Here is a 25,334-nt window from a genome sequence, read left to right as displayed (position 1 = left end):
TTTTCTGTTGTTTTTGGTAGTAGCTGTCCCAATGGATGTGAGGTGATAGCTCACTGTGGTTTTGATTTGCATTTCTCTAACAATTAGATATTGTGCATCTTTTCATTTACTTGTTGGCCATTTGTATATTATCTTTGGAGAAATGTCTGTTCAAGTACTTTCCCCATATTTTAGTTGGATTATTTGATTTTTTTTTGTTGTTGTGGCTGAATTGTAGGTGTTCTTAAATAATCTAGGTATTAACCCCTCATCAGATACATGATTTGCAAATATATTCTCCCATTTCCTCTGAAGTAAGATGCGTCATAACACCCTTATGTGAAAGGTAACCTCTCTCCACCCAGAGGAAAAGAGCATCCTATCTCTGAAGACAAAGGGAGACGCGAGGAATCTGAAGGCATAGGCCTCTCTGAGTTTCCCCTAGTTTACTACACTTGGCTCATCCTCTGTCCTGTCATATCTTTCTGTGGCTTTTCACTCTTCATCAAACCTAGCACAAAAACACTCAGGTTTAACCATTTCTTCAGGTCTTCATTTCCCTATGAAGGTTCCTTTGTCAAATAAAACCTTTATTAAATAAATGTATATGCTTTTCTGTTGTTTTCTTCGTCAGTCTAATTTTCAGACCCAGCCAGGGACTCAAGAGTTAGAGGAAAACTTTTTCCTTCCCTGTGGAAGTTGTAGGCAGTCACTGTCCAACATTAAATATTGAACACAGGGAAAGAACATAGAATTTTTCAAACATTTTCTAAGGTCATTTCATTCCACACTTAGTGCGTTAGTGACACTTAAAGAAGCAGCTGTTTAAGGTGAAGCCTTGTTCTGGATAACGCCTCTGCATAACTTTTCTTTGTGCTTAGATGCTCAACAAGAGAATCCTTTCCTGAGCAACCAGCTGGGAAGGATTTAATTTGACACTTTCCCTATTAAGACCCCCCAAGGAGACTCATTCCCTCCAACAGTTCCTACAAGCCTTTTCTCTTTCCTAAACTTGCTGTTACTAATTTACCCCTCACTGTTCTTCAAGGCAAAACATCTGCAAGGTTTTAAGTCCTTTTCCTCCTCCCGACCTACCCCCATCAGGCTCTAAAGGTATGCTGCAGTTGTTATAGTTATAATCTATGGCATATTGATCTTTTGCTTTTTCCATATCAGAACAATGCATTTTTAGGATTCTGACCTTTTGTTTTCTCTCAACTACTGGTAACTGACTGTATAGAAGGCTTACATTTACGGATACTGTTTTTTTTTTTTTTTTTTTTAAGTAGGTATATTCAAGGGAAAACATTGATAAAGGAAAAATTTACCCTTCTAATTTTCTTTAGGTTCAGCATTATTTTCATCTGAGGAAGCATGTGGAGAGTTGATGAAATTTTGAGCAATTGTAAAATGCTTATGTATATTTTCCTAGGCCTGTATTAGATCTTTTGGAAATAAAAAAGAAATTTATTTAACATATTTAACCACACCAAATAGTGTTGCTAAAGGTTAGTTTTTATCTCTATTATGTGTATATATATGTATGTAAATGTATATACATTTTTAAGAAAAGTTTTTAAACAGTCTGCCAGTGTTTGTCTATTAGAATATGTAAACAGCATGTAAAATTAGAGCTGTGTAATAGATTCAGTTGTGGAAAGTCTCTCCCTTGTTTAGCTTTGTATCTCTCAGTAATATATAAGGTTAAATCAGAAGTGTATTGAGCTCTGAATTTATAATCAGTTATTCTTAGTTTGCAGAGAAAACTTCAGAGTGTGCCAACAACACAACCTCACCTTGATCAGGTAAAAAAATCTTTAAAAAATGTTTTTAAAGTATCTCTTTAACTAAATTGTTCTGTTTAGGATTGTTTTAATAGAATTCTTTTTTATAAAGCATTTTTGAACTATTTTGACAGTTTTCAGAATTTAAATGCTTTTGAGGTCATCTAATCTAGTTTCTTAATACGTAATAGGAGTTCATCAAACCAGAGTTATTTAGAATCTTAGAAAATCATGCTTTTTAGCTTCTCCATTCCACAGGTCAGTCAACATATTTTGATTAGTTCTTCTGAAGGGAATTACTATATAAAAGCAGCCTGGGGGTTCTTTATGCAGCCTATTTTTAACTATATTTAACTAACTGATTAAGGAAAAGTCTAGTACGGGCATCCGTGGCTAATTTAAATAAAAATTGACTTTGATTTCACCTTCAGGTAGCACTGTAAATTTGAACTCCTTAAGGTGTTTTTCATGCTCTAAAACTATAATTCCTGAGGTAGATATTGCAGATGCTGGGAACAAAGAAAGTATATTTTCACTGTAACCATCTTTCTTTTAAGCAAGTTGTGGATGGTGGAGCTTAAGTGTAACTTTTTTTTTTTAACATCTTTGTTGGAGTATAATTGCTTTACAATAGTGTGTTAGTTTCTGCTTTATAACAAAGTGAATCAGTTATACATATGTTCCCATATCTCTTCCCTCTTGCGTCTCCCTCCCTCCCACACTCCCTATCCCACCCCTCTAGGTGGTCACAAACCACCTAGCTGATCTCCCTGTGCTATGCAGCTCCTTCCCACTAGCTATCTGTTTTACGTTTGGTAGTGTATATATGTCCATGCCACTCTCTCACTTTGTCACAGCTTACCCTTCCCCCTCCCCATATCCTCAAGTCCATGCTCTAGTAGGTCTGTGTCTTTATTCCCGTCTTACCCCTAGGTTCTTCACAACCCAGCAATCCCACTACTGGGCATATACCCTGAGAAAACCATAATTCAAAAAGAGTCATGTACCAAAATGTTCATTGCAGCTCTATTTACAATAGCCAGGACATGGAAGCAACCTAAGTGTCCATCAACAGATGAATGGATAAAGAAGTTGTGGCACATATATACAGTGGAATATTACTCAGCCATAAAAAGAAACGAAATTGAGTTATTTGTAGTGAGGTGGATGGACCTAGAGTCTGTCATACAGAGTGAAGTAAGTCAGAAAGAGGAAAACAGGGCTTCCCTGGTGGCGCAGTGGTTGAGAGTCCGCCTGCCGATGCAGGGGACACGGGTTCGTGCCCCGGTCCGGGAATATCCCACATGCTGTGGAGCGGCTAGTCCCGTGAGCCATGGCCGCTGAGCCTGTCCGTCCGGAGCCTGTGCTCCGCAATGGGAGAGGCCACAACAGTGAGAGGCCCGCGTACCGCAAAAAAAAAAGAAGAAAGAGGAAAACAAATACCGTATGCTAACACATATATATGGAATCGAAGGAAAAAAAAAAGGGTAACTTCTTAAAACGGTGAAAAAGGGGCATATGAGTGAGCAGTGTGCCTGGCATTCTCTCCTTTATCTTGAGACTGTTACTTATTTTTTGAGTCATTAATTGTAATAGGGCCAAGATAATAGCATACTTGCTCATTTGTCTTCATTTTGGCTCATATTTATGGAAACTATACTACCATGTTTGTGGCATTTTTCTCTGCAAAACTTTTAATAGAATATTCATCTTCATTTATCTATTTTATTGAAGTGTAATTGACCTACAGTGTTATTACAGAATAAGATATTACTAGTTTCAGGTATACAACGTAATGATTCAGTATTTTTATACATTACGAAATGATCACCATGTAAGTCTAGTTACCATCTGTCACCATACAAAGTTACTTCAGTATTATTGACTCTATTCCCTCTGCTGTACATTACATCCCTGTGACTTATTTATTTTACAGTTTGGAACTTTGTATCTCTTAGTCTCCTTCACCTGTTTTGCCTATTCCCCTGCCCCTTCCCTTTGGCAACTACCAGTTTGTTCTCTGTTATCTATGAGTCTGTTTCTGTTTTGCTATGTATGCTTGTTTGTTGTGCTTTTTAGTTTCTACATATAAGTGAAATCATAAGATATTTGTCTTTCTTTGTGTGATTTATTTTACTTAGCATAATACTTCTAGGCCCATCCATACTGTCACAAATGGCAAGATTTTAGTCTTTTTATGGCTGAGTAATAATCCATTGTGTGTATACATACACACACACACACACACACACACACACACACAACACATATACCACATCTTCTTTATGCATTCATCAGTCGGTGAACACTTAGGTTGTTTCCATATCTTGGCTATTGTAAATACATAATGCTTCAATGAACATTGGGGGGCATATATATTTTCAATTTAGTGTTTTCATTTTCTTTGTATAAATACCCAGAAGTGGAATTGTTGGATTGTATGGTAGTCCTATTTTTAATTTTTTGAGGAAGCTTCATTATTGTTTTCCATAGTGGCAGTACCAATTTTCATTCCTACCAACAGTGCATGAGAGTTCCCTTTTCTCTACATCTCCACCAACACTTATTATTTGTTGTCTTTTTGAGAATAGCCATTTTGACAGGTGTGAGGTCATATATCATTGTGGTTGATTTGCTTTTCCCTGATGCTTAGTGATATTGAGCATCTTTTCATGTGTCTGTTGGCCATCTGTATGTCTTGGAAAAATGCTCATATCTTCTGCCCATTTTTTAATTAGATTGTTTGGGTTTTTTGTGATACTGAATTGTGTTATTTCTTTGTATATTTTGGATATTAATCATGTATTAGACAAATCAGTTGCAAATATCTTCTCCCATTCAGTAGGTTGCCTTTTCATTTTACTGATGGTTTCATTTGCTGTGCAAAAGCTTTTTGGTTTGATGTAGTCACAGTAGTTTATTTTTGCTTTAGTTGCTCTTATCTGAGGAAACAGATCCAAGAAAATATTGCTAAGACCTATGTCAAAGAGTGTAGTGCTTCTGTTTTCTTCTAGGAGTTTTTTGGTTTCAGTTCTTACATTTAAGTCTTTAATCCATTTCAAGTTTATTTTTTATACGGTTTAAGAAAGTGGTCTAGTTTCATTCTTTTCCATGTAGCTGTCCTGTTTTCCTAGTACCATTTACTGAAGAGACTGTCTTTTCCTCATTGTATATTCTTGCCTCCTTTGTCATAGATTAATTGACCATATGAGTGTGGGTTTATTTCTGGGCTCTGTATCCTATTTCAATGATCTGTGTGTCTGTTTATGTGCCAGTACCATACTGTTTAGATTTCTATAGCTTTATAATATAGTTTGAAATCAAGGCATGTGATACCTCCCTCTTTGTTTTTTCTCAAGATTGCTTTGGCTTTTTGGGTCTTTTCTGGTTCTATACAAATTTTAGGATCATTTGTTCTAGTTTTGTAAAAAAAATGCCAAGGGTATTTTGATAGGGATTGCATTGAATCTGTAGATTGCTTTGGGTGGTATGGACATTTTAACAATATTAATTCTTCTAATCTGTGAGCACAGTATATCTTACTTATCTTTCAAATGAGTGAATGAGAAGTTACAAGTCCCTAGAGGTAGAATTTTTAGAAAAATTCTTTATGATACTCAGTATTAGTCATAAAGAAGAAGTTGAAGCACATCACATTCTTCTAGGTGAAGGACATCATACTAGGAGTCATAGGAGTAGAAGATGAAGAATATGTAGTATTTACCTTCACGAACCTTTATCATGGCCATTATCTATACCCACAGTATCTTGAATGTACCCCTGTCGTGGCATTTATAATGTCTTGTAGTTTGGGTTGAAGTGCTTTTCCCTTATGGTAGTCTATAAATTCCTAAATATATACATTCCTTATTGCTTAGCACAGGATGTGGTATATGGTGGGTGCTCAGTGAAGAATGAAAAGCTGTGATTCTCAAATGGGGATGTAGGTCAGAATCACTTGTAGGCTTTTAAAAAATATTGGACATTCAGTGGTCCCCATCTCTCACATCTCCAGGAGTAGACCTTGGGTATGTGCAAATTAATGTGTATGTATATTTTTAACATTTTATTATGGAAATTTTCAAAGATATACAAAAGTAGAGAGAATATTAAAATGAATCAATCCCCTGTGCAGATGACCCAGTTGCAATGGCTTTTAACATTTTGCCGATTTTATTTTATCCATCTTCCTAACATTTCTTTTGCTGGAGTGTTTTAAAAAAATTTTTAATGGAAAATTTCAAGCATAAATAAAAGTGGAATAGTATAATGAACCTGCAAATACCCATCACCTTTGCTGGTATGTATTAAAGCAAATCCCAGACATTAAGTTATTTTACCAGTAAATAGGGCATGTCTATTTTTTTAAAAAAAGCTCTGCAGGAGATTCTGATGCACTTTCCTGCTTTAGATATATAAACATAGGGCAGAGTATAATATAATATTGCAGATCAAGGACTATGGGTTTCAGAAGCATGAACAGTCTCATTTGGTTTAGTGGATCTGAAGCTTCATGAAAGATAGTTTTTTCATTTTTCTTTTTTTTTTTAACATAAAGCATACAGGGTTTTAGAGTACAAGTCAATGTATCTTTACTTACATTTGTGCCTATATAGCTGTCCATATGTACACATGAACACATATCTCTGTAATTCTCACTCAGATCAAGATAAAGATTTCCAAAACTGTTAAGAGAGTTCCCTTGTGTCCCTTCCCAGTGGTAACCCTTCTTCTTCCAAAGATGTAACTGCTATTCTGATTTATACACTAAAAAGTAGCCTTAAACTAGGAGGTTTTTTGTTTTTTGTGTTTTTTTAGACTGGAAGAAATAAGGGAAAGAGCAATCCAGATCTTTAAAAGTGGGAAAGTGACAGTGCTCTAGAAGAGCAGTGTTCTAGTGCAGAAGTCCTGGTGAATGCTTGGTATTGGAATCCTGACCTAAGGTATTAGGCTTTGATTTGCCAGACAAAGAGAACTCATGCTCTGCTATTGGACAGTGTCCGGTGAGCTGGATTGGAGTGTGGAGTCAGGAGACCAAGCAGGAAGATATTGCAGAAGTCCAGATACCCTGTGATTAGGGCCTGATCCATGCTGGTTACAGTGAGAATGGAAATGGTATAAAACGAGCACAGGTAGGCTTGCATGAATAGCCTAAGTAACTGATGGTGAGCAGTAAGGAGAGAGAGAAGTGGTGGGAAACAAGCCTAGATAGACAAGAGGAACCTAGAAATAGGGAAATTTAGAAGGTAAACTGATTTGGATGAAAACACCAAATATTTAGCTATGTACCTGATGGCAGGATATCACAGCAGAGGTGATACAGGGAAAGAGGAGCAGAGGAGTGGAGTGTGGTGACAGAGGTTTTGTGTTCAAGCATGTTAGTGGGCTTAGTTTTCCAGATGAAAAAATATATAGAAATTATTGCATATTAGGTATTGTTTGTAAAAGAGTAGAAAACTGAGGGAAATAACCTGGTAGGTTAAAGAAAAAACACACCAAACTACAAAAATTTGGGAGTTATTCCTAAATTTTATTTTAGGGGCAGTACCTTATTTTGCTTCAGTTTTCTGAATTATTGCCTCAGGTTTCTGCTTCTTTCTGTGTCTGGGGAAAGGAGAGTTAATTTTAGGTTCAAAATAAACATTTTTTAGGTTCAAAAAGAAGTCTGAAATGGGTAATACCTAGGACATATTATGTATGTCATTACAGTTTTATCACTGAGTGATGTTTAATGCATTTCTCTATTTTTCATGGTTTTCTTGGCCATCCTGATAAAGAGGACCTGGGTTTGGAAGGTGGTACGGTAGATGAGAAAACCCAGGTGGAATTCTATGTATACTTATTAGTAGAGCCAGTTGTGAACTATGCATTGTGACCCTTATCTTCTGCACTGGGCATTTATGGGTTTCGTCTTCTTTAGGGTTTGTCTAATATGAGAAGAGTTTATTGGTACAGAAAAACATCTAGTTCTAAAAGTATCTCTCCCTCCTTGAGCCCCAGGATGCATTGTCTTAATTTTTAAAACCATTTTTAAAATTTCACATTGCAGTTAATTGTACCCCTTAGAGATATTGTCATATCTCTAACTTGCCAAAAGCAAAAATCATTCTTGATACAAAATTCTTTAAGCTAAGAATAAGACAATATTGAGTCCTATAATGAGACATTCCCAACGTTAAAAGCCAAGTTATCCAACTTGAATAAAATACATTTTAAGCATTTTTGAAAGTTGAATTACTACTGTCTTTTGAAACTGACAAATTATGTTTCATTTGGCAACCTTTTGCTGTATATTTTGATATGCTATATGACTTGCTATACATTTTGGTATGGAGTTTTAAGTATTATTTGTTAAGATATGTGGTTCCGGACAGTTATGCAAAGCTGTGCATTAGTGTGTTCGTCCTGCCTGTTTTAAAGCTTGGTTTCAGCATGTTATTATCCAAGGTGGTGTTTGTGCTTTTATTGTGTTATGCTTAGCCCTTGTGTATTTTTATCATTAATTTTGAAATTTTGGGTTACTGTGGCAAACGGAGGTTTGGATTTTAATTATGTGCTCAGCTAGAGGAAATCTTAAGCTTCTGATTCCTTAGAGTGGACAGTGAGAGGTTTATCAAGCTCAGGAGGAAAAATAAATCTCAGAGTTAACATTCTATAAATGTTGATGTCAACCTTCTAAAACCAAAGATGACATTATATTATCATTCTCATCTCTAGGAACTCTTCTTCCCTTGGTACGTGTTTGGTCAGAGAGAAACTGAATCTTTTAACTTATATTTATTTTTCCCAGAAAATGTTTGCATTTTGTAGTTTATTTTTTCTAAGCCTCATCTTCCCCAATTTATAAAATGGAAATAGTTCTCTTTAATCCACAGGATTGCTGTCATGAGTAAATGAAAAGATGAAATAAAGTGACCCAGGCAAAAGTACCTCGTCCAGTACATAGTTGATACGCTCTCTATATTACCCTCTCTCTTAGCGCTGAGACTCTTGTAAAGAATGAATTAAACAATGAGTATCCTTTCATAAGAGTTTCTCTGTGTAAATACTAAGCCATTGACTAACTCTGCAGAATATAGAACATGGAGTTGCTGATACCAAAAATCAGCAAATATAGTGAAAAAGATATACCTAATATAGTTGTTAAGGCAACACAGATGCCCATGAATGTTTCCTTACTTTTCATCTTAAAACTTGTGATTTAAAAAAATATTTTGACATTACTATAAAAAAATCATTATTGACTATCTCCTGATTTACAGAGTATTATTACAGTCACATTCGAAGTACCAGGAAATGCAAAGGAAGAAAGTCTAAATGTCTATATTCAGGTGAATGCAATTTTAACTGATTAATGATTTATCAGTTGTTTTGCTATGTAGTTGTTGCTATGAGCAGTGGTTGATCTTATTAAAATATGTCACTTGATACAGAATCTTCTGTGGGAAAAGAATGTGAGAAACAGGGATGACGACTGCATGGAGGTCATACGACTAAAGGTGCAGTACATAGCTTACAGCTTTATACTTTTGGACAAAGTCCCTTTCTTTGCTGTTACACAAAACCATATTTAGTCTTAAACACAAGGACTAGTTTTAGTCCAAATAACCTTTGTCTGTTTTTCCTTATTTCCATTTCTGAAAAGAAGCTTTGGAAGTCATTGCATAAAGCATGATTTATTTGCACAGCTTCATTGAGTGTTGCAGCTAAAACAACCTGTGTGCTTTGAAACGTTACCCCCTGCTCTCTACTGCCAGGTGCTCAGAGCGGTTATCTAGCTAATGAGCTTGACTTGTTAAAACTCTCCTCCCCTTGGCACACAGCTTGGTTAGTCAGAGAAAACGGAAAGTTTTCTTGTGTTGATTTTTCTAAGAGAGCTTCATTAACAGAGGAGTAATATTAGAAATCTTGCCGCAGCTGAACCTTATGTTTCTTGATGAATTTAGCAGACACTAAACATTTGTTATACTGTGAGACAGTGTTACAGAGGACTAGAAGAATTCTTGCTCTGTTTGGAAATCCCTTCATATTACTTGATATTTGGGTATTATGTTACAAAAGGTGTTTTTTCCAGGGAGCAGTGGGTTCTAGGCTGTGTGCTTAATGAATCAACAGTCATTTGAGTGTCTACTCCTGTGTTTCCAGAAGTGTGCATAAGGTTTTATTATTACTGTTTATTATCATTACTGTTAGTAGCTAGATTCTCTGGCTAGCAGCCGACTTCCTAGGGCCACTAGAGTGACCGGGAAACTATTTTGGTTTAGATTTCCTCACTCCCTGTGCTGGTTCCACCTGGGATTGGTGCTGCAGAGCAGCACAGCTGATTCTATTCCCCAGTCGTTCCCCCGCAGAGGAACTAAGCCAGATCCTGCTGCTTCTTTATGACTGTGTCCCCATCTACATTCTGTGATCCTAATTGGAAGATCATATTTCATTCTGTAACTGCTTTTATCCCCTAGTACTGAATGGGGGGTGGTTACCTAAAAAAGCAACCATTTGGGCGTTTATACTAATGCAGCAACGAGACCTCTGTATAGAGTTCAGTGGCTCATCTTGCACCATCCCAGTCTGGATTTTGTCCTTCGTGTATGACAGTTGTTCTGCAGCTGTCCTCCTTGGTTCTTCTTTTGGCCTTCCTCTCATCACAGCAACGCTGGGACATCTGAGGCACCACAGCCTTTCCCTTCATAGACCTCCTTCTCTTTGCTGTTACAAAGTATTATACTAGTCTGAAAATAATCAACATGTTTAAACTGTTAACTCTAATAACAGCTGACAACTTCAAAGTCTTTATACAAGTATAAAATTGATGCTTAGGTAATTCTCTCCATGGAGTTTGTTGTTACATATTAAAACTCAGATTTGAAAAGCAGAAAACAAAACTCTGCACAAGAAAAGAAAACTGGAAGAACATGTACCCCAAATACATGAATACATCAAAAATTATGTGGTGGGAATGACAGTGGTTTGTCTCTTACTATTTTTCAATATATATATTATTTTTATAATAAATATGTATAACAAACATTATTTCAGAGAAATTATTTCATCCCCTAGGCCAGTTCATCAGATAATTTGTTCCTCATTTCTGCAAAGCAATGTTAAATGAATTTTATTCAGATAAATATAATAGTTTTTCTTTACCTTTATTTCATCATTATCTACTCCATTTATTACAACCCATTCAAAAACAGATTATCACCAAAATCCTTTAACTTCTCAAATTTTCCCACTAAAACTGTGAAACAAGTATAAAATCCTTAAAAGTAGAATAATTGGTAGAATTTGAGATATAACATGTTTTATCATTTGGTTGTTTCAGTTTTCATTGTGGTAACACTGAATAAACATCCTAATTACATATATTAATTTTAGCATTAGAAATGGGGATTGTTTTTTAAAAAAATGTGTGTAGAAGCCTTTTTTAAAAATTGGAGGATTTAGGAAACACTTTAATGCACAAATAACTGGAATTAAGTAATTTTAACAGCATCTCCTTTATGAGTTTGTATTTTAAAAAGAAATGGGAGTAATTAATCCATTAACATTGATGCTCGATTTCTGCTTTTAAATTCAAACTGTGGCTGATTGCTCATTCTCCTCTGAGCAGGGGCTGGTGTCGATCAAAGACAAACCACAACAAGTGATTCTCCAGGGCGTCCATGAGCTGTATGATCTGGAGGAGACACCAGTGAGCTGGGAAGACGACAGTGAGAGAACAAATCGATTGGTCTTTATTGGTAAGTGACAAACAGTTAACTTTTTTAAATTGAAGTATAGTTGATTTACAATGTTGTGTTATTTTCAGGTGTACAGCAAAGTGATTTAGTTATACATACATATATATCTATTTTTTTCAGATTCTTTATCCTTATAAACAGTTAAATTTCTAAAGCAAAAGAGAGATAGAGAGAGAGAGAAAGGGATATAATGTGCTACGTAAGCAGTACTAACCAATCTGAACCTCTTTTGTAAATCTGAATAAGCTTGTGGTTAATGTATTTGTCTTAATTATGAGATAACATCATAAGAACTTGTTAAGCCTTTTACTCTTCTTCAAATAATTTTAGAAAAGTGATTAATCCAAATGCCAACTTGGTTCTAAGGGACTTAATTAGAAAGTTAAGGAAGGAATCATTAATTACTGTTGTTTTTATAAATTTCTGAAGATCATGAAGCATTTAATGATCTGGACTTGATAGGTAAACTGTGTCATTTTAGTAAGCATCATATACTCATACCATGTTTTGTTCTGTTTGCAGGCAGGAATTTAGATAAGGATATTCTTAAACAACTATTTATAGCTACTGTGACTGAAACAGAAAATCAATGAACAACACATTTCAAAGAAGATCAAGTTTGTCCATAACACTAGAAGCATCACCAAAAGGATTGGATGATAAAATTGGGAATAAGTTTCCTATTGGATGTATTTCAAGCATCTATTCTTTGCATTACTTCTCTTACGAATTCCAGTGTAAACTTTAAAATAGTATTTATTTTATAGAATACATACAACATAGTAAATCAGTATTATAAAACATTTGATATTCATACAATAAAATACACTGTCCTCTGACTTTTTTTTGTGGACAGATGATTCATAAACATATCTTGCAGAATTGGCTTTGGAGTTTACATATGCTGAATTTCTCACTCATGGAAGTTATAATAATAATAATGGGAAAACTTACTTCAACATTGTCATTTTCCCTTAGAACTTCAGCTGATTGCGTGGATGTAATTTTATTGTTAATAACAAAAATTTTTAAAAACAATGTCACCATTTTTATTAAAGGAAATAAAGCGTTTACAGTGGTAGAGACTTATAAGTGGAAGAAACCTAAATCAAAGAAATTAACTGAAACTTTCTCTTATTCTTAGTCAGATTCTAAGCCTTACTGGTAGTCAGTGTAATGGAACTTCAGCCATTCACTTTGTAATATATTTCAAAGATTTCAATTGTAGAGCTTTTAATTTTAGAGTAGATTTTAGTTTTAAAGTAGATTTTACTACTGGTATTAAATTCATCTTTTTTTTTAAAACTTCTTTATTTTTCAATATAAACTAAAAAGTGACAAGGTATAAAACTTCAGATGTAAATGCATTTAACTTTTGATAATTTAACAATCTTTATATAAATGGTAGGCGTGTAAGTATACAATGGATTACTTTTCTCTTCTTCCTGCTAAAGGCCAGGTCAGCTTAACTATATTCAGATTGTAAGAGAAAGGCATTAAATGGAATTTAAAGAAGAGTTAATGGTTGTTAAATATCAGAAGGCTGTCAGAATGGCTTTTGGAATATTTTTTCAGAACTTTAAGTCAAAATTACATCTATGTATCTTGAATGGTTCCAGTAGTTGGAGGCAGGCTAATTGATTAGATTATCTATCTCCCGTCCCCTGTGTTCTGTACCTTTTTAATATAACTTCTCTATGTTCATCCATTTGCCTCCTGAATCTATTCTCTTAACTTGTGGTTGAGAGAATACGCTTATTTTGTGGCAGCCAATTGCCTGATAGAAAGTCAGCTGATTTTTGAGTCAGATCTTTAATTCTAGGGCTTTAATTCCAGCTCTGCTGCTTCTTGGCTGTATAATCTTGGGCAAAGTATTTCTCTGAGATTAGTTTTCTTACTTTAAAGTGGACAGTGATAATATCAAACATTCAAGCTTGTTGTGAGGGTTAAATAGGTTTGTAATACACCCAGCTCAGCTCTTGGCCCACAACAGAGCATAGATAAATGTTTTCTCCTTCCTAACAATTTCAATTTGTTTTATAATTAATGTAGTCATGATAATACTTCATAATGTTCATTGGCAAATAATAAGTATTTAGATTCATCTGTTCTAGGCCATGAGAAAGGGCTTATAATTAATGGTACTGTTGTGGGAGACATGTTTGAAGTAATATTAATCTAAACTCTTAAAAATCTGTTTTAAACTGATAAATATTTGGTTTTTTTCTTTATAATATATTAATCTTTAAATATTTTTCTTTACAAAAGTATTGCATGACTACATTTGTGTTGTAAAACACAAGCATTACAGATGAAGTCAGTCTCTCCTGACCTTTCTCCTTCAGTCACTGTCACTTCTGGGTAAGCAGTGTTGTCAGTTTAATGTCTATCCTTTTAGATGTTTCTTTTCACTTATGCACACATTATGGTTTACATTGTTTCCCAAAGTGAATTATTTTCCAATAATAAAGCTATCATTTAAGGAATTTCTTTGGGAAACTTACAAACTTGCCATAAATATCCTCAAGGAAAGATTTTTATAATGTGTGTTTTAAATAAAAAATCATTCTTTACATATTATAATGCAGTTTGCTCTTTAAAAAAAACTATTAATCTTAGATCTTTCCATGACAATGCATATAAATATGTCTTTAACTGCTGGACAGAAATTCATAGTATAGCATAGAATACATTTCTTTAAAAAAACATTCATTGAGAGCTTCCAAGTTTGCCCAGTATTAGTGCTGGGGCTGAAACTGCACATGATGGTTAAAAGCCAGGTTTGTATTGCTTACATTCTAATGGAGGGATATAAATAAGTGAGAAAATACGAGATGCCTGAAGAAGGCTGATAAAAATCAAAACTGAGTTTAGAATGAGTGGGCATGAAAAGCCTTTCTGAGGAGAAGTGGCTTTTTTGTTTTTGGTGGGTTGGGGCTGTTTTAGAACTTTTTGATAATCCCAATGTCACAAAGATCTTTCCTATGTTTTCTTTTAGGAACTTAATAATTTTAGCTCTTAACATTTAGCATCATGATCCATTTCAAGTTAATTGTTCCATCGTTATGTCTTGAAAACTCTTTTGCCCTTTGAATGAGCTTTTTGCACCTTTGCTGAAAATCACGTGGCGTGTGTGTGTGTGTGTGTGTGTGTGTGTGTGTGTGTATGTTTTCATGGACATTATTTTCATTCATCTGTCCTTATGGCACTACCACACTGTCCTGATAACTTTAGCCTTAGAGTAAGTTTTGAAATTAGGTAGTGTAAATATTCCAATCTTGTTTATCTTTTTCAGAGTTGTTACAGCTATTTTAGGTATTTTTGTTTTCAATATAAATTTTATCATTCACATGTCAGTTTCTTCAAAAAGGCTGCTAGGATTTTAACTGAATTGAATTCAATCTATAGTACAATTTGGTGAAAATTGTCATTTTTTAAAAAACTTTCTTATTGAGGTGACGTTAGCTTTTAACATTATATAAGTTTCATGTGTACAACATTATATTTTTACTTCTGTATACACTACAGTGTGCTCACCACCAAAAATTTAGTTTCCGTCCTTCTCCATACAGTTCAGTTTCCTTCCCCTTCCCCTCTGGTAACCATTGCTCTGCTCTCTGTATCCATGTGTTTTGTTTTGTTTTGCTCATTTATTTGTTTTGTTAGTTTGTTTTTTATATTCCACAGATGAGTGAAATCCTACAGTATTTGTCTTTCTCTAACTTATTTCACTTAGCGTAATGAACCTCAAGGTTCATCCAGGTTGCCAGAGGTGGCTTTTAAGTTGAGAACAGAGTTAAAAGGAGTCATTGATGCAAAGTCAGGGAGAAGATTCTACACAGAGGGAGCAAGCAGTGGAGAGGGCCTTTAGGTGGGAACCCGTATAGTGTGCTGGAAGACCGGGAAGAAGGCAAGTGTGGTGGAAGGTTCGAAAGCCAGGGTAGGAGGTGGGATTGGAGTTGTGAGCTAGGGCCGGGCTTTTTGCTTACAGGACAGAGCAAAATATTTGGTTTATTCTGAAAGCCCTGGGAAGTGGCTGAAGGGCTTTGAGCTGGACAAGTGATGTGGTTGTGATCACCGTGGCAGATGAACTAGTTGTTCCTGTTTTTGAAATTGCAGACAGTGCTGCAGTGAACATCATTATGTGCGCCTCTTTGTTTTTATATGAGAATGTTTCTCTGGAAGAGATATGTAAGGGTGGAATCACTGGCTTCCAGGATATGCACATTTAAAGTTCTTAACAGATACTGATAAATTGCCTTCCCAAATGGCTGTACCTTCTTGCCGTAAAACAGGAGTGTATGAAAGTACCCTTTTTTCCAAACCTAGCTAACACATTTTTTTTTTTTTTTTTTTTTTGCGGTACGCGGGCCTCTCACCGTTGTGGCCTCTCCCGTTGCAGAGCACAGGCTCCGGACGCTCAGGCTCAGTGGCCATGGCTCATGGGCCTAGCCGCTCCGTGGCATATGGGATCTTCCCGGACCGGGGCACGAACCCATGTCCCCTGCATGGGCAGGCAGACTCTCAACCACTGCGCCACCAGGGAAGCCCTAGCTAACACATTTTAACCTTTGCCATTCTGGATGGAATGGCATCTCACTATTTTAATTTAGATTATTTTTTACTGTATTTTTATGTTATTTATAAGTTCTTTTAAATATGCATTGCCCTGTTCTTCGTTCTTATTTTTCCCAAAATGAAGTATTTTTCAGTGATCAGAGACATTACCAGTTTAACCTGTACTTCAGAGGGGTTTGGAACCTCCAATAGATATCCTCGAGAGAAGATTTTATTTTTATAATGGAAATCACTAACAAATAAATAACATGGGCCATTATTCTGCTAACCATAGAAAATTTTCAGGGTATTATGATTATGGTAATGATGATAATCAAGGTTTAGCCATAGTTCATCTCTAAGTTTATAGTTTACTGAGTAATATATAGGATAAATTACAAAGTCTCTCTAAACCTTTGCTTCCTTATTCATAAAGTTCAGGTGCAAATCTCTCAGGGATTAAATTTAAAGTACCCTGACTATAGAGTTTCAGTAAATGTAAATTCTCCATTTCCAGCAAGACTTGATAATACATTCAAGCTTCTGCACAGCTTCTTACATGATTCTTTCCTAGGCTTTTCCAGCTTTTAGTGAAAGGGGCAAGAACATTAGTACTGAGTGTAAGATAGCTGTGGGAAGGGTCAGCCCAGGGGGTGAGGGAAGGCCAGGGATTGAAAGGGTCTCTAATTCCTAATAGATTATGAAGTTTGAAGGGAATTAACAAAATAAAGCTAAAAGGCTTTTAAACATTTGTGGGCTTGGTTGCTTGCTACAAATTGAATAAATGTCTCCTTTGGATTAGTAATGTAGGTGGAAAATTATATTTTAAGATTTCTTTGAAAGGACTTTCCCAGTTCTAGAAATGCCATACATTGTGGAGGTGATACTGAAAGAAGTGAATTCTGTCTTTGAATGTCTAGCAACTTGCCCTACTTTGATGAGAAAGAAGAACTAGACTTTTTTCTCAGAATTAGTCTTAATATTAGAATCAACTTATTTAAAGTTAGAATCAACTTGGTTGATAACTGAATTGCCTTTAACTTTCAGAGCGAAATGGAGAGAGATCAGACATCCTCTTTACTGTACAGTAGTTTAGAGAGGTTGGTTTTTCAAAGTGGGACGGATGGCATTTATGACCCCCTGATAGATTTGTTCAGGAAAAAAAAACCTATTCAGTGTTAGGAAAGAAGTAATCTCCAAATATTATTGAGTGCCCACTATGCACCGGACCCCATGTTAAATGTTTTAGTGTTTCATGAGCAAAAAGTAACACAACATTAAAGAATTAATCAGGTGGGACAGAAAGAGTCCCCCCACCCTTTTTTTTTCCTTAAGGAATTACTTGCCATAATGGAGTATCTCCAAAGAACTCAACTTAGTTTTCCTTGATACAGCTATTTATTTTTACATTGATATATTCTGTATATTAATATTATTTAGATATAATTAGCAAAAAAATTTACCCTTAAAATACAATTCATGGCTTTAGTATATCCATAGGTAGTGGCAACCAGTACCACTATCTATCAGTAATTCCAGAACATTTTCATAGCTCTCAAACTCTGTATCCATTAGCAGTTAATCCCCATTTCCCCCTGCCCCTGTTCCCCAGCAGCTACTTGTCTACTTTCTGTCTCTAGATTTGCCTGTTGGGACTCCTTTCACCTACCATAATGTTTTCAAGGTTCATCCATGTTGTTGCATGTATCAGCATTTTGTTTCTTTTTATTGCTGAATAAAATTCTATTTATCTACCACATTTTGTTCATCTACTCAGTTGATAGACATTTGAGTTTCTACTTTTTGGCTACTAGGCCCTTTTTCTCCCATTTAATTTTTTGATAAAATAGAATTTTCAGAACAGTTTTACATTTACAGAAAAATGAAGCAGAGCAGATAGTAGAAGGGAATTCCCATATCCATCCACCCTCCTCCACCCCCCCACCATGACTACATGGGTAGTCATGTCTCCCATTTTAATCACCTCATATCAAGGGTACATACTATCAACCTGATTTATGACTGTTGATGTTGACATTGATTACCTGACACCTGGCTGAAACCTTTGTCAGGTTTCTCCACGGTAACTTATTCCCCCTGCCCCCACTTCATATGGTTCTCTTTGGAAGGAAGTCCTTGTGCATTGCCCACAGTGAGAGACTGGGGGGTTATGCTCTACCTCCTAGCGGGTGGAATATCTACATAATGTATTTGGAAGTTTTCTGCAAGGGAGATTTGCCTCTTTCCCCCATGTATTAATTTACTCAGTTATCTACTTTTTATCAGTATAGACACATGAATATTTTATGCTTTGGTTAATAATCTAATACTATATTTTGATGCTCTAATTGCCCCAGCTTTGGCCATTGGCAGCTCGTTCTTGTCTCCCAGGGCCCTCTTTGACATACTTCCATCATTGGGGGTGGTTTTGCCTTTTTTTTTTTTTTTTTTAGTGCCCTTACTTTTCTCCTTTCATTTTTAAATAACCCAAATCCCCATAGAAGTTGACTGTAGGAAAACTAACAATGCTCCCTTTCCCAGGTAATCGGATTCCTATGCTGATGGAAGAAATGTGCCTTACCTACAGGGGGTTGAGCGGGAGGCATCTGGGAATCTAAGGCTGAATAAGACACCTGTCCCAGCCCTCCTGAAGCTTAGTTTAATAGATCACACAAGTAGTAATTGGTTAATTTGGGATTCAAACACAAATCTGTTAGGCTCGAAAACTTCTGTTATTTGTTCTACTTCAACAAACTACATACAACTGAGAAGCCTTAGAGGGTAAACACCTCAGAAATAGAGGATAAGACTTTAAAAAGACTTGTAAGAAAGCTGTTTTCAAAATTTTATCCTGAAGAAACTAACTCCTTTAAGCTATTTTTTGTTACATTAGCTGGCTTCTGATTTCTCACTGAAAATTTGTTGTCATTTTACAAACTCTAATAGAAGATTTACTATGTAACAATCAATGGCATAATACAATATTTTTATGCTGAATTTTTATTAGATGCCACCTCAAATTCTTTTCACAAGTAGGTATTAAATTATGAGTATATACTGTTAGTATTTTACCATAGGATACCTGGTGATATAACACACATTAAATGATATTGCACTGCACTGCTACTTTATTCTCTGAACTAATTTAACTGAAGCCAATCTAAAAATCATGTTACTTCCAAGGATGTCAAGTGACTTAAACAGAGCGTCTCTGTCATCTTGTTCTCTAGTGTGAGAAAGGAATGATGACCTGGTGAATTAGTTTAAGACACTGAAACTGCAGCCCTTTTTTGCCTCCTATAAGTTTCAAGATTAGAATTTTTTATTATAGTAAAAAGTGCTTAATGTTGGCTTTTTTTTTTAAGAAGGAAGAAGGGAGAGAGAGAAAGAGATGGAGTCTCAGACTGGGTGTATACTTTGGAGTTGTTGGGCCATTTTTGTGAAAAGGATATTTCAAACTGGGTTTGTACTGGTTGGTATGCAGCAAAATCAGTTTAGTTGGTCGTGGCCATTAAAAAAGAAATGAAAGAATATCTGATCACTTGTCTTATGAAACTCATTTTAGTTATATAAGTCTATGCAAGATCGTGGTGTAAAATTTACTTCATACTGAGGTTAAATGTTCAAAGAAGTTGAGAATCACTGCTGGACGGGGACTTCTCTCTAGCCCTCCTGCTTTCTTTCCCTCCACCCTGAACTTCCACAACCTCATGACAGGACATTTCAGTCTTTTCTGAAAACTTGGGTCAGGGAAAGCATTTTGGGAAGCTGAGGTGTCCGGTAGGAGGGACGAGGCCACACGCTCTCACACTCCACTCTGAGCTCCGGAATGTAGTAAGAACATTAAAAATATTTCAGCTCCTCATTCTGAGTGGAGGACACAATCCGCCAGTGAAAGTGGGTAACTAACCAGCTATGAAACACAAAAACATATTTACTGTTACACATTCTTTTACAGCCAAACACCGTGTATATTTTAGTGCCCTCTCCCACCTCCTATTTTTATCCTTCAGGAGAGAGGCCTGAATATGGAGGTGGCCTTAGATTGTCGGGTACATATTTTCCTACCCCCTTTTTCATCTGCGCGGTTTTCAAAGTGCGTTAACAGAGCCTATGCAACTCCTGGCGCAATTGGCTGGCTGAGCCTGAGGAGTGAAGCACCTTCCTTGCTGGCTAAGGAGGGGGCCAGCTGAAGGCTCTTGCCGCGTCGGGTAATGCTCAAAGGACCCTCATCGCTGGACGGCGTCGGGAGGAAGGAAGAGCGCTCTGAGGTAGGGCAAGAAAGGGTATAAAGGGGGACGGGGGAGTCCACCACACAAGGACTCAGAAGAAGCCTCAATAAAAGGCAAAGTGCATCTTTGCCGGATGGTGTAGGAAAGGAGAAATCGGCAGAAGAAAAAGAACACCACCTAAAAGGGTAACCTCGAGCGTCTCTGCTTCTTGGAACACTCTTAACACAGGCTTCCAGCCCAGCCCACCCAGAGCCAGGTGAGCGGCCGCCACCTCTCCGGCATCTGCAAGACCTGCTCCTTCATGAACTTGCCAAGAGCGGAGCGCCTTCGCTCCACACCTCCGCGCAGCCTCCGGGGCTCCGATAGGGAAGACGGTGCGATCGATATCCTGGGAGAGGAGGAAGATGAAGAAGGGGAGGAGGAAGAGGAAGACGAGGAACCCGAGGGAAGCCAGCGGCTCCTAGAGCTGCTGCACCAGCCGGAGCCGCAGAAGGCGCGGCGGGGCGCGGGCGCGGGTGCGCTTCCCGGAGAGCCCACCGAGAGCGGCGGCGGTGGCCCAAGCGACTCCTCCGAGTTTGGCCCCAAGTTCGGGGCACCGATGGGGTCTGCGGCAGCCTCTGCGGGCGCCCCGCAGCCGGCGAAGCCCCCCTACTCATACATCGCGCTCATCACCATGGCCATTCTGCAGAGCCCACACAAGCGCCTCACGCTCAGCGGCATCTGCGCCTTCATCAGTGGCCGCTTCCCTTACTACCGTCGCAAGTTCCCCGCCTGGCAAAACAGCATCCGCCACAACCTCTCGCTCAACGACTGCTTCGTCAAAATCCCCCGGGAGCCGGGACACCCTGGCAAGGGCAACTACTGGAGCCTGGACCCCGCCTCCCAGGACATGTTCGACAACGGCAGCTTCCTTCGGCGCCGGAAGCGCTTCAAGCGTCACCACCCGCCTCCGGTAGCCCACCTGCACCACCCCTTCCCCCTGCCCGCTGCGCCCGCCGCCCTGCATGCCCCCTACCCGGGCATGCTGCTCGGGCCCCCGGCCCCGCCGCAGCCTGTCCCGGGGGCCTATCCCGCCTCCACTCCCGGGAGCCGCCCGTGCGCGCTGCTGCATCCTCATCCCCTCCGCTACCTGCTGCTCTCTGCCCCGGCCTACGCTGAGGCGTCCAGGAAAGCGCAAGGCGCGGATCTGGTGACCCCCAGCGCCCTTCCGGCGCTGCAGCCCACGCTAGGCTCCCAGCCTTGGGAGGAGGGCAAGGGGCCGGCGTCGCGGCCGGCAGGCGGATGCACCTCCTTCAGCATCGAGAGTATCCTGCAAGGGGTCCGGGGAGCTGGTACAGGCGCCGCTCAGAGTCTGCCCCCGACCCCGTGGGGTTACCGCCACCTGCTGCAGCGCCCGTCGTGCCTGTTGCATCCTCAGGCCGCTGCCCCCTTGCTCCACGTCTCCGCCGCCGCCGCATCCGCTGCCCGGACGATTTTGCAGCAGCAGCAGCAGCAGCAGCAGCAGCAGCAGCAGCAGCAGCAGCACTCTGCCAGCGGCTGCGCTCCCAGCAAGGGCGCTCTGCTGGGCCGGCACCTGTCCGCCACAGCGGCGCTCCTGGGGTGTCAGCCTGGAGTAGAGGGCTCTAGGCTGACGTCGCTGGTCGCCCTTTCGGGCGGAGAGGGGACCTCACCGGCCTTTTGAATAGCACCCACACCTGCCCTGGACCCGACTCCTTGGGGCGGACGGGGAGCCAACCTGGAGGGCGGAGCCACCCGGGGTCACGATCTCCTCGCCGCCTGCCCTGGCGCACTCCACCTTCCACAGCCGGGACCAAGAGTGTGTACCTGCATCCTACAGCGGAGCAACCACTAATTTCGGTTCGCAGCGAAATACTTACAGAGGAAAAGTGGTTATTGTTCCCTTAAGACAACCTGAACGTAAATGTTCGATGGCGTCAGCGTCGAACATTTCTTTTCCAGCCTCCAGTCGTGACTTCCAAGGCTTTTCCGATTTGCACATTTCCAGAGGAACTATGAACGTGAGTGGGGCATTTTGTTCTGTTATTAAAAGAAAAACAAAGAAAATAAATCGTCCAATGCACAACGTTTCCCCCATCTTCATTCCCTAGGAACTGCAAGTATTATTCCCAAATCCAGCGCAGAATCCTTGTGCCCTTTTTGTCTTCCTGAAATCAATGTGTAATATGAGTAGAATTTTAATTTCAGAGGATTTATTTCTGATCTGTATGTCTGATGTGCCATCTTCCGTGGAGAGGTGTTAAAATTAAAGCTAACTATATGGACTAAATAAAGGGCTAAATCATTACACAACATTGTTTATTTTATATTACTTCGCCTACTAAATGGAACTTATTTTAAAACTTAGTTTTTTCCTCCCAGTTAAACAATTGTTTTACAATTCATATTCATTATAGACGTCAGAAACAATCCATTTTCAAAATGTTTTTTAAAACTTCCGAATATTTGAAGTTGAAAAAATTCTGGCTTTTAAAATATGGGATTTAGTATGTATGAAATCTATAAGTGAAAAATAATTAGAGGTCATCTAAATATATTCTCCATTTACTTTCCATCTTTCTAAAGCGTTGATTTTTCTCCTGAATTAGCTGAAGGGCGATTTGACATGAATCTTAGATGTGGTGGCCAAAGTTTATTCGGGAAAAATAAAAGGCAATTTAAAAAATTAGAAATGTCAAAACTAGGGCCCAGAGAAAAGGGGAATATCAAATGAAGCACTCCGATCCCGGACATTTGCAATTTAAAAAACTCCCAGGTCAGGTACCTTCTAGGAACTTCTATTCCCTTTCTTTAGAACAGAAAGAACTTTCTCTCTCTTTCGAAAAAATTTCTGAACTTTGCAACCAGAAAGGTCTCACTGTATTCGGTTTCAGGTGACTGGGTGGGAGGCAAACAAGACGAAGATGTCCATCAAGAAATACTCCCGCCAGAGAACGCAAATTTCTAGAGACCCTGCAGCTCTCAAGGTTCTGACCAGGGCTCACGTTTCAAAAGAACTGTATTCCGCACGGGTTTGGAGGAAGTCCCCCCCCCCCCATCGTGCCCCCTCATCTACTCTTCAGCCCCAGTTTTGAATTTCTCATTCCAGGAAGGAGGGAACATATAGAGACACACATTTTCACAGCCGTTTAATTGGCCCATTTTTACTCCAGCTTCTCATCTCCATCCCTTCACTCGGAACTTCTGCCTACGACCCCCACTGACTCCTGGCTTGCAGTAGTTCGTTCCGAGGGTGTTCTGGAAAGTTCCCAAGCCCAACCCTTGGTAGCCGCCATTCTCGAGCTTCCGATTCAATTGCCCTCGCTCTGCACCTGCAGCCTTCGCCCGCAGGGCAAGCACCACCGGTTGACTACGTCGGCCCCTATCCTGGGCTAGCAGGAGATCCTCCAAACCCCCTTCATCCCCTTCATCCCCCTCTCCCTCCTTAGGCTTTGCCAAATCGTGAACTCAGTCTGTCTCGCCCTCATTACCTCAGCTTTAAGATCCTTTAGGAAAATTCTGCGGGTTGAGGCTCACCTAAGAGTTTGGAAACAAGGGAGAATATAAAGGGAGCCTATTTCACGCCAACAACACACCCGTTCACATTCCAATTTCCTCTTGCCCTTTGTGTGGAAACTCTCCAGGCCTACATTCGTTCATTTATTCGATCAACAAACGTCCGAGCGCCGGGTACAGCCGCGGATGAGCCCAGAGCCGACCCTGAGGCTCTCCCGCGCGCCCTGCAGGAGACGCCGTTTACTTCCTTCCCTTGACCCCAGGCCAGACCAGCGGAGCCACGAACGTGGGTGACTGCGGGCCGGAATCCGGCCCCAGACGGCCCCTAAGGTCCTAATTATTACCGAATGAAACCATATCGAACGATCAATCTTCAAGAAAACTATCGATTCCGTCGAAGAGTAAATTAAACGTTCTTCTCCTAACGCACGTGGCGCTCGGGTCCACCTGCACGAAGCGCCGCGACTGCGCGGAGAGCTCCGGCCTTCACTGGGGCTCGCCGAACGGACCAGCGAGCGCCTGGTGCCGCTGCTACTACGGGGCTGGGCTAGCGCGTTCCGGCCGGCCTTGTGGCGGCGCAGCCCCCGGGGCAGGGGCGGCCGGCAGCGGGAATGGGCCGAGGGCGCGTGGTGCTCGGCACGGTGAGCAGGTCGGGCCGCGTCCTGTACCGCGTCGAGCTCGAGGTCGCAGCTCTGGTTCCCAGGCCCCGGGGGGTCGGAGTAGGGGGCGTCAGGGCACCTTCCGGGTCCGGGGCTTCTGTCCGCCCCGCGGTTGGCCTCGACCCCAGGCTTGGATAAGCACGCTGGTCCATTTTAAACCCCGCGTGCGCGGCGCTTCCGAGTTACGCAAAGGACTGGAGGGTCGGGGTCGTCTCCTACCCTCGGGATAGTCTTCCTGAGGACGGGTTGACTGGAAGCGTCCAGAGCTGCCTGTGTAGTGGAGCCAAAGGGCTCGAGTGGAGTGCGAAGGAGCTGGGAGGCGCAGACAGGCCGGGCGAGGGCAGAAGGAGAAACAAGGAAAAGTGACTCTCCCTCAGGTCCAGCCCGCTAATAATAACAGTAATAATAGTAACAATAGCGGCTAATCCTTATCTCCTGCTTCCTGTCTGCGGGGCAATGGATTCCCCTTTAACCCTCCCAGCACCCAATGAAGAAGACACTATGGAATCTCCATTACACAGATAAGAAATTTGCGATTTAGAGAAATTAAGAAACTCGCCCGAGGACCTTGGGCGGTGGCACCGGGCTCTGTCGGATTTCTTAACCACTAGCCCCCTGGGCGTCAGCAACCTTCTTATGCCTGGGCTTCCAGTGGGTCGCCGAGGCTGAGGCAGGAAGAGGGCCGCGGTCACAGATCGTACATCCGGGCTCCCGGATCCAGCCTCGCGCGCCAGGAAGCGCGTTTCTCTCCGCAAGACTCGGACGCCCCAAGGCCGCGCACGGTCATAGCCGCAGCCCAGCGCCCCGGCTCCGCTCTGCGTTTCCCTAGGAAGCGCCTGAGCGGAGCGACGGAAAGGTCACGGCCGGCCC

At 40.1% G+C, this 25,334-nt stretch overlaps 2 protein-coding genes across 3 annotated transcripts in view; both read left to right on the top strand.

Annotated features, from left to right (window-relative positions):
* Nucleotides 1–12,342, top strand: part of LOC137227794 (zinc-regulated GTPase metalloprotein activator 1A) — a 43,448-nt gene extending 31,106 nt beyond the window's left edge. The window contains exons 11-15 of one of the 2 annotated variants that reach the window (XM_067744233.1): nt 1,733–1,784; nt 9,026–9,094; nt 9,197–9,262; nt 11,374–11,503; nt 12,026–12,342. In XM_067744233.1, the coding sequence (XP_067600334.1) occupies nt 1,733–1,784; nt 9,026–9,094; nt 9,197–9,262; nt 11,374–11,503; nt 12,026–12,096 (388 nt within the window). In that variant the 3' untranslated portion in view covers nt 12,097–12,342. The remainder of the gene's footprint in view (nt 1–1,732; nt 1,785–9,025; nt 9,095–9,196; nt 9,263–11,373; nt 11,504–12,025) is intronic. The other variant, XM_067744235.1, reaches the window with a different exon arrangement.
* A 147-nt stretch (nt 12,343–12,489) lies between these two features.
* Nucleotides 12,490–22,543, top strand: LOC137227793 (forkhead box protein D4-like 1). Its single transcript, XM_067744232.1, has one exon. The coding sequence runs from the start codon at nt 20,594–20,596 to the stop codon at nt 21,971–21,973; it is 1,380 nt and encodes a 459-aa protein (XP_067600333.1). The 5' UTR covers nt 12,490–20,593; the 3' UTR covers nt 21,974–22,543.
* Nucleotides 22,544–25,334: the final 2,791 nt, after the last annotated feature.

This window comes from Pseudorca crassidens, chromosome 7 (genome assembly GCF_039906515.1).
Source record: "Pseudorca crassidens isolate mPseCra1 chromosome 7, mPseCra1.hap1, whole genome shotgun sequence".
Lineage (NCBI taxonomy): Eukaryota > Metazoa > Chordata > Mammalia > Artiodactyla > Delphinidae > Pseudorca > Pseudorca crassidens.
This window is presented reverse-complemented; position numbering and strand designations above follow the sequence as displayed.

What these genes read in the sequence shown, in the direction of transcription:
- LOC137227793 (XM_067744232.1), top strand. Translation starts at nt 20,594, where the DNA reads ATGAACTTGCCAAGAGCGGAGCGCCTTCGCTCCACACCTCCGCGCAGC.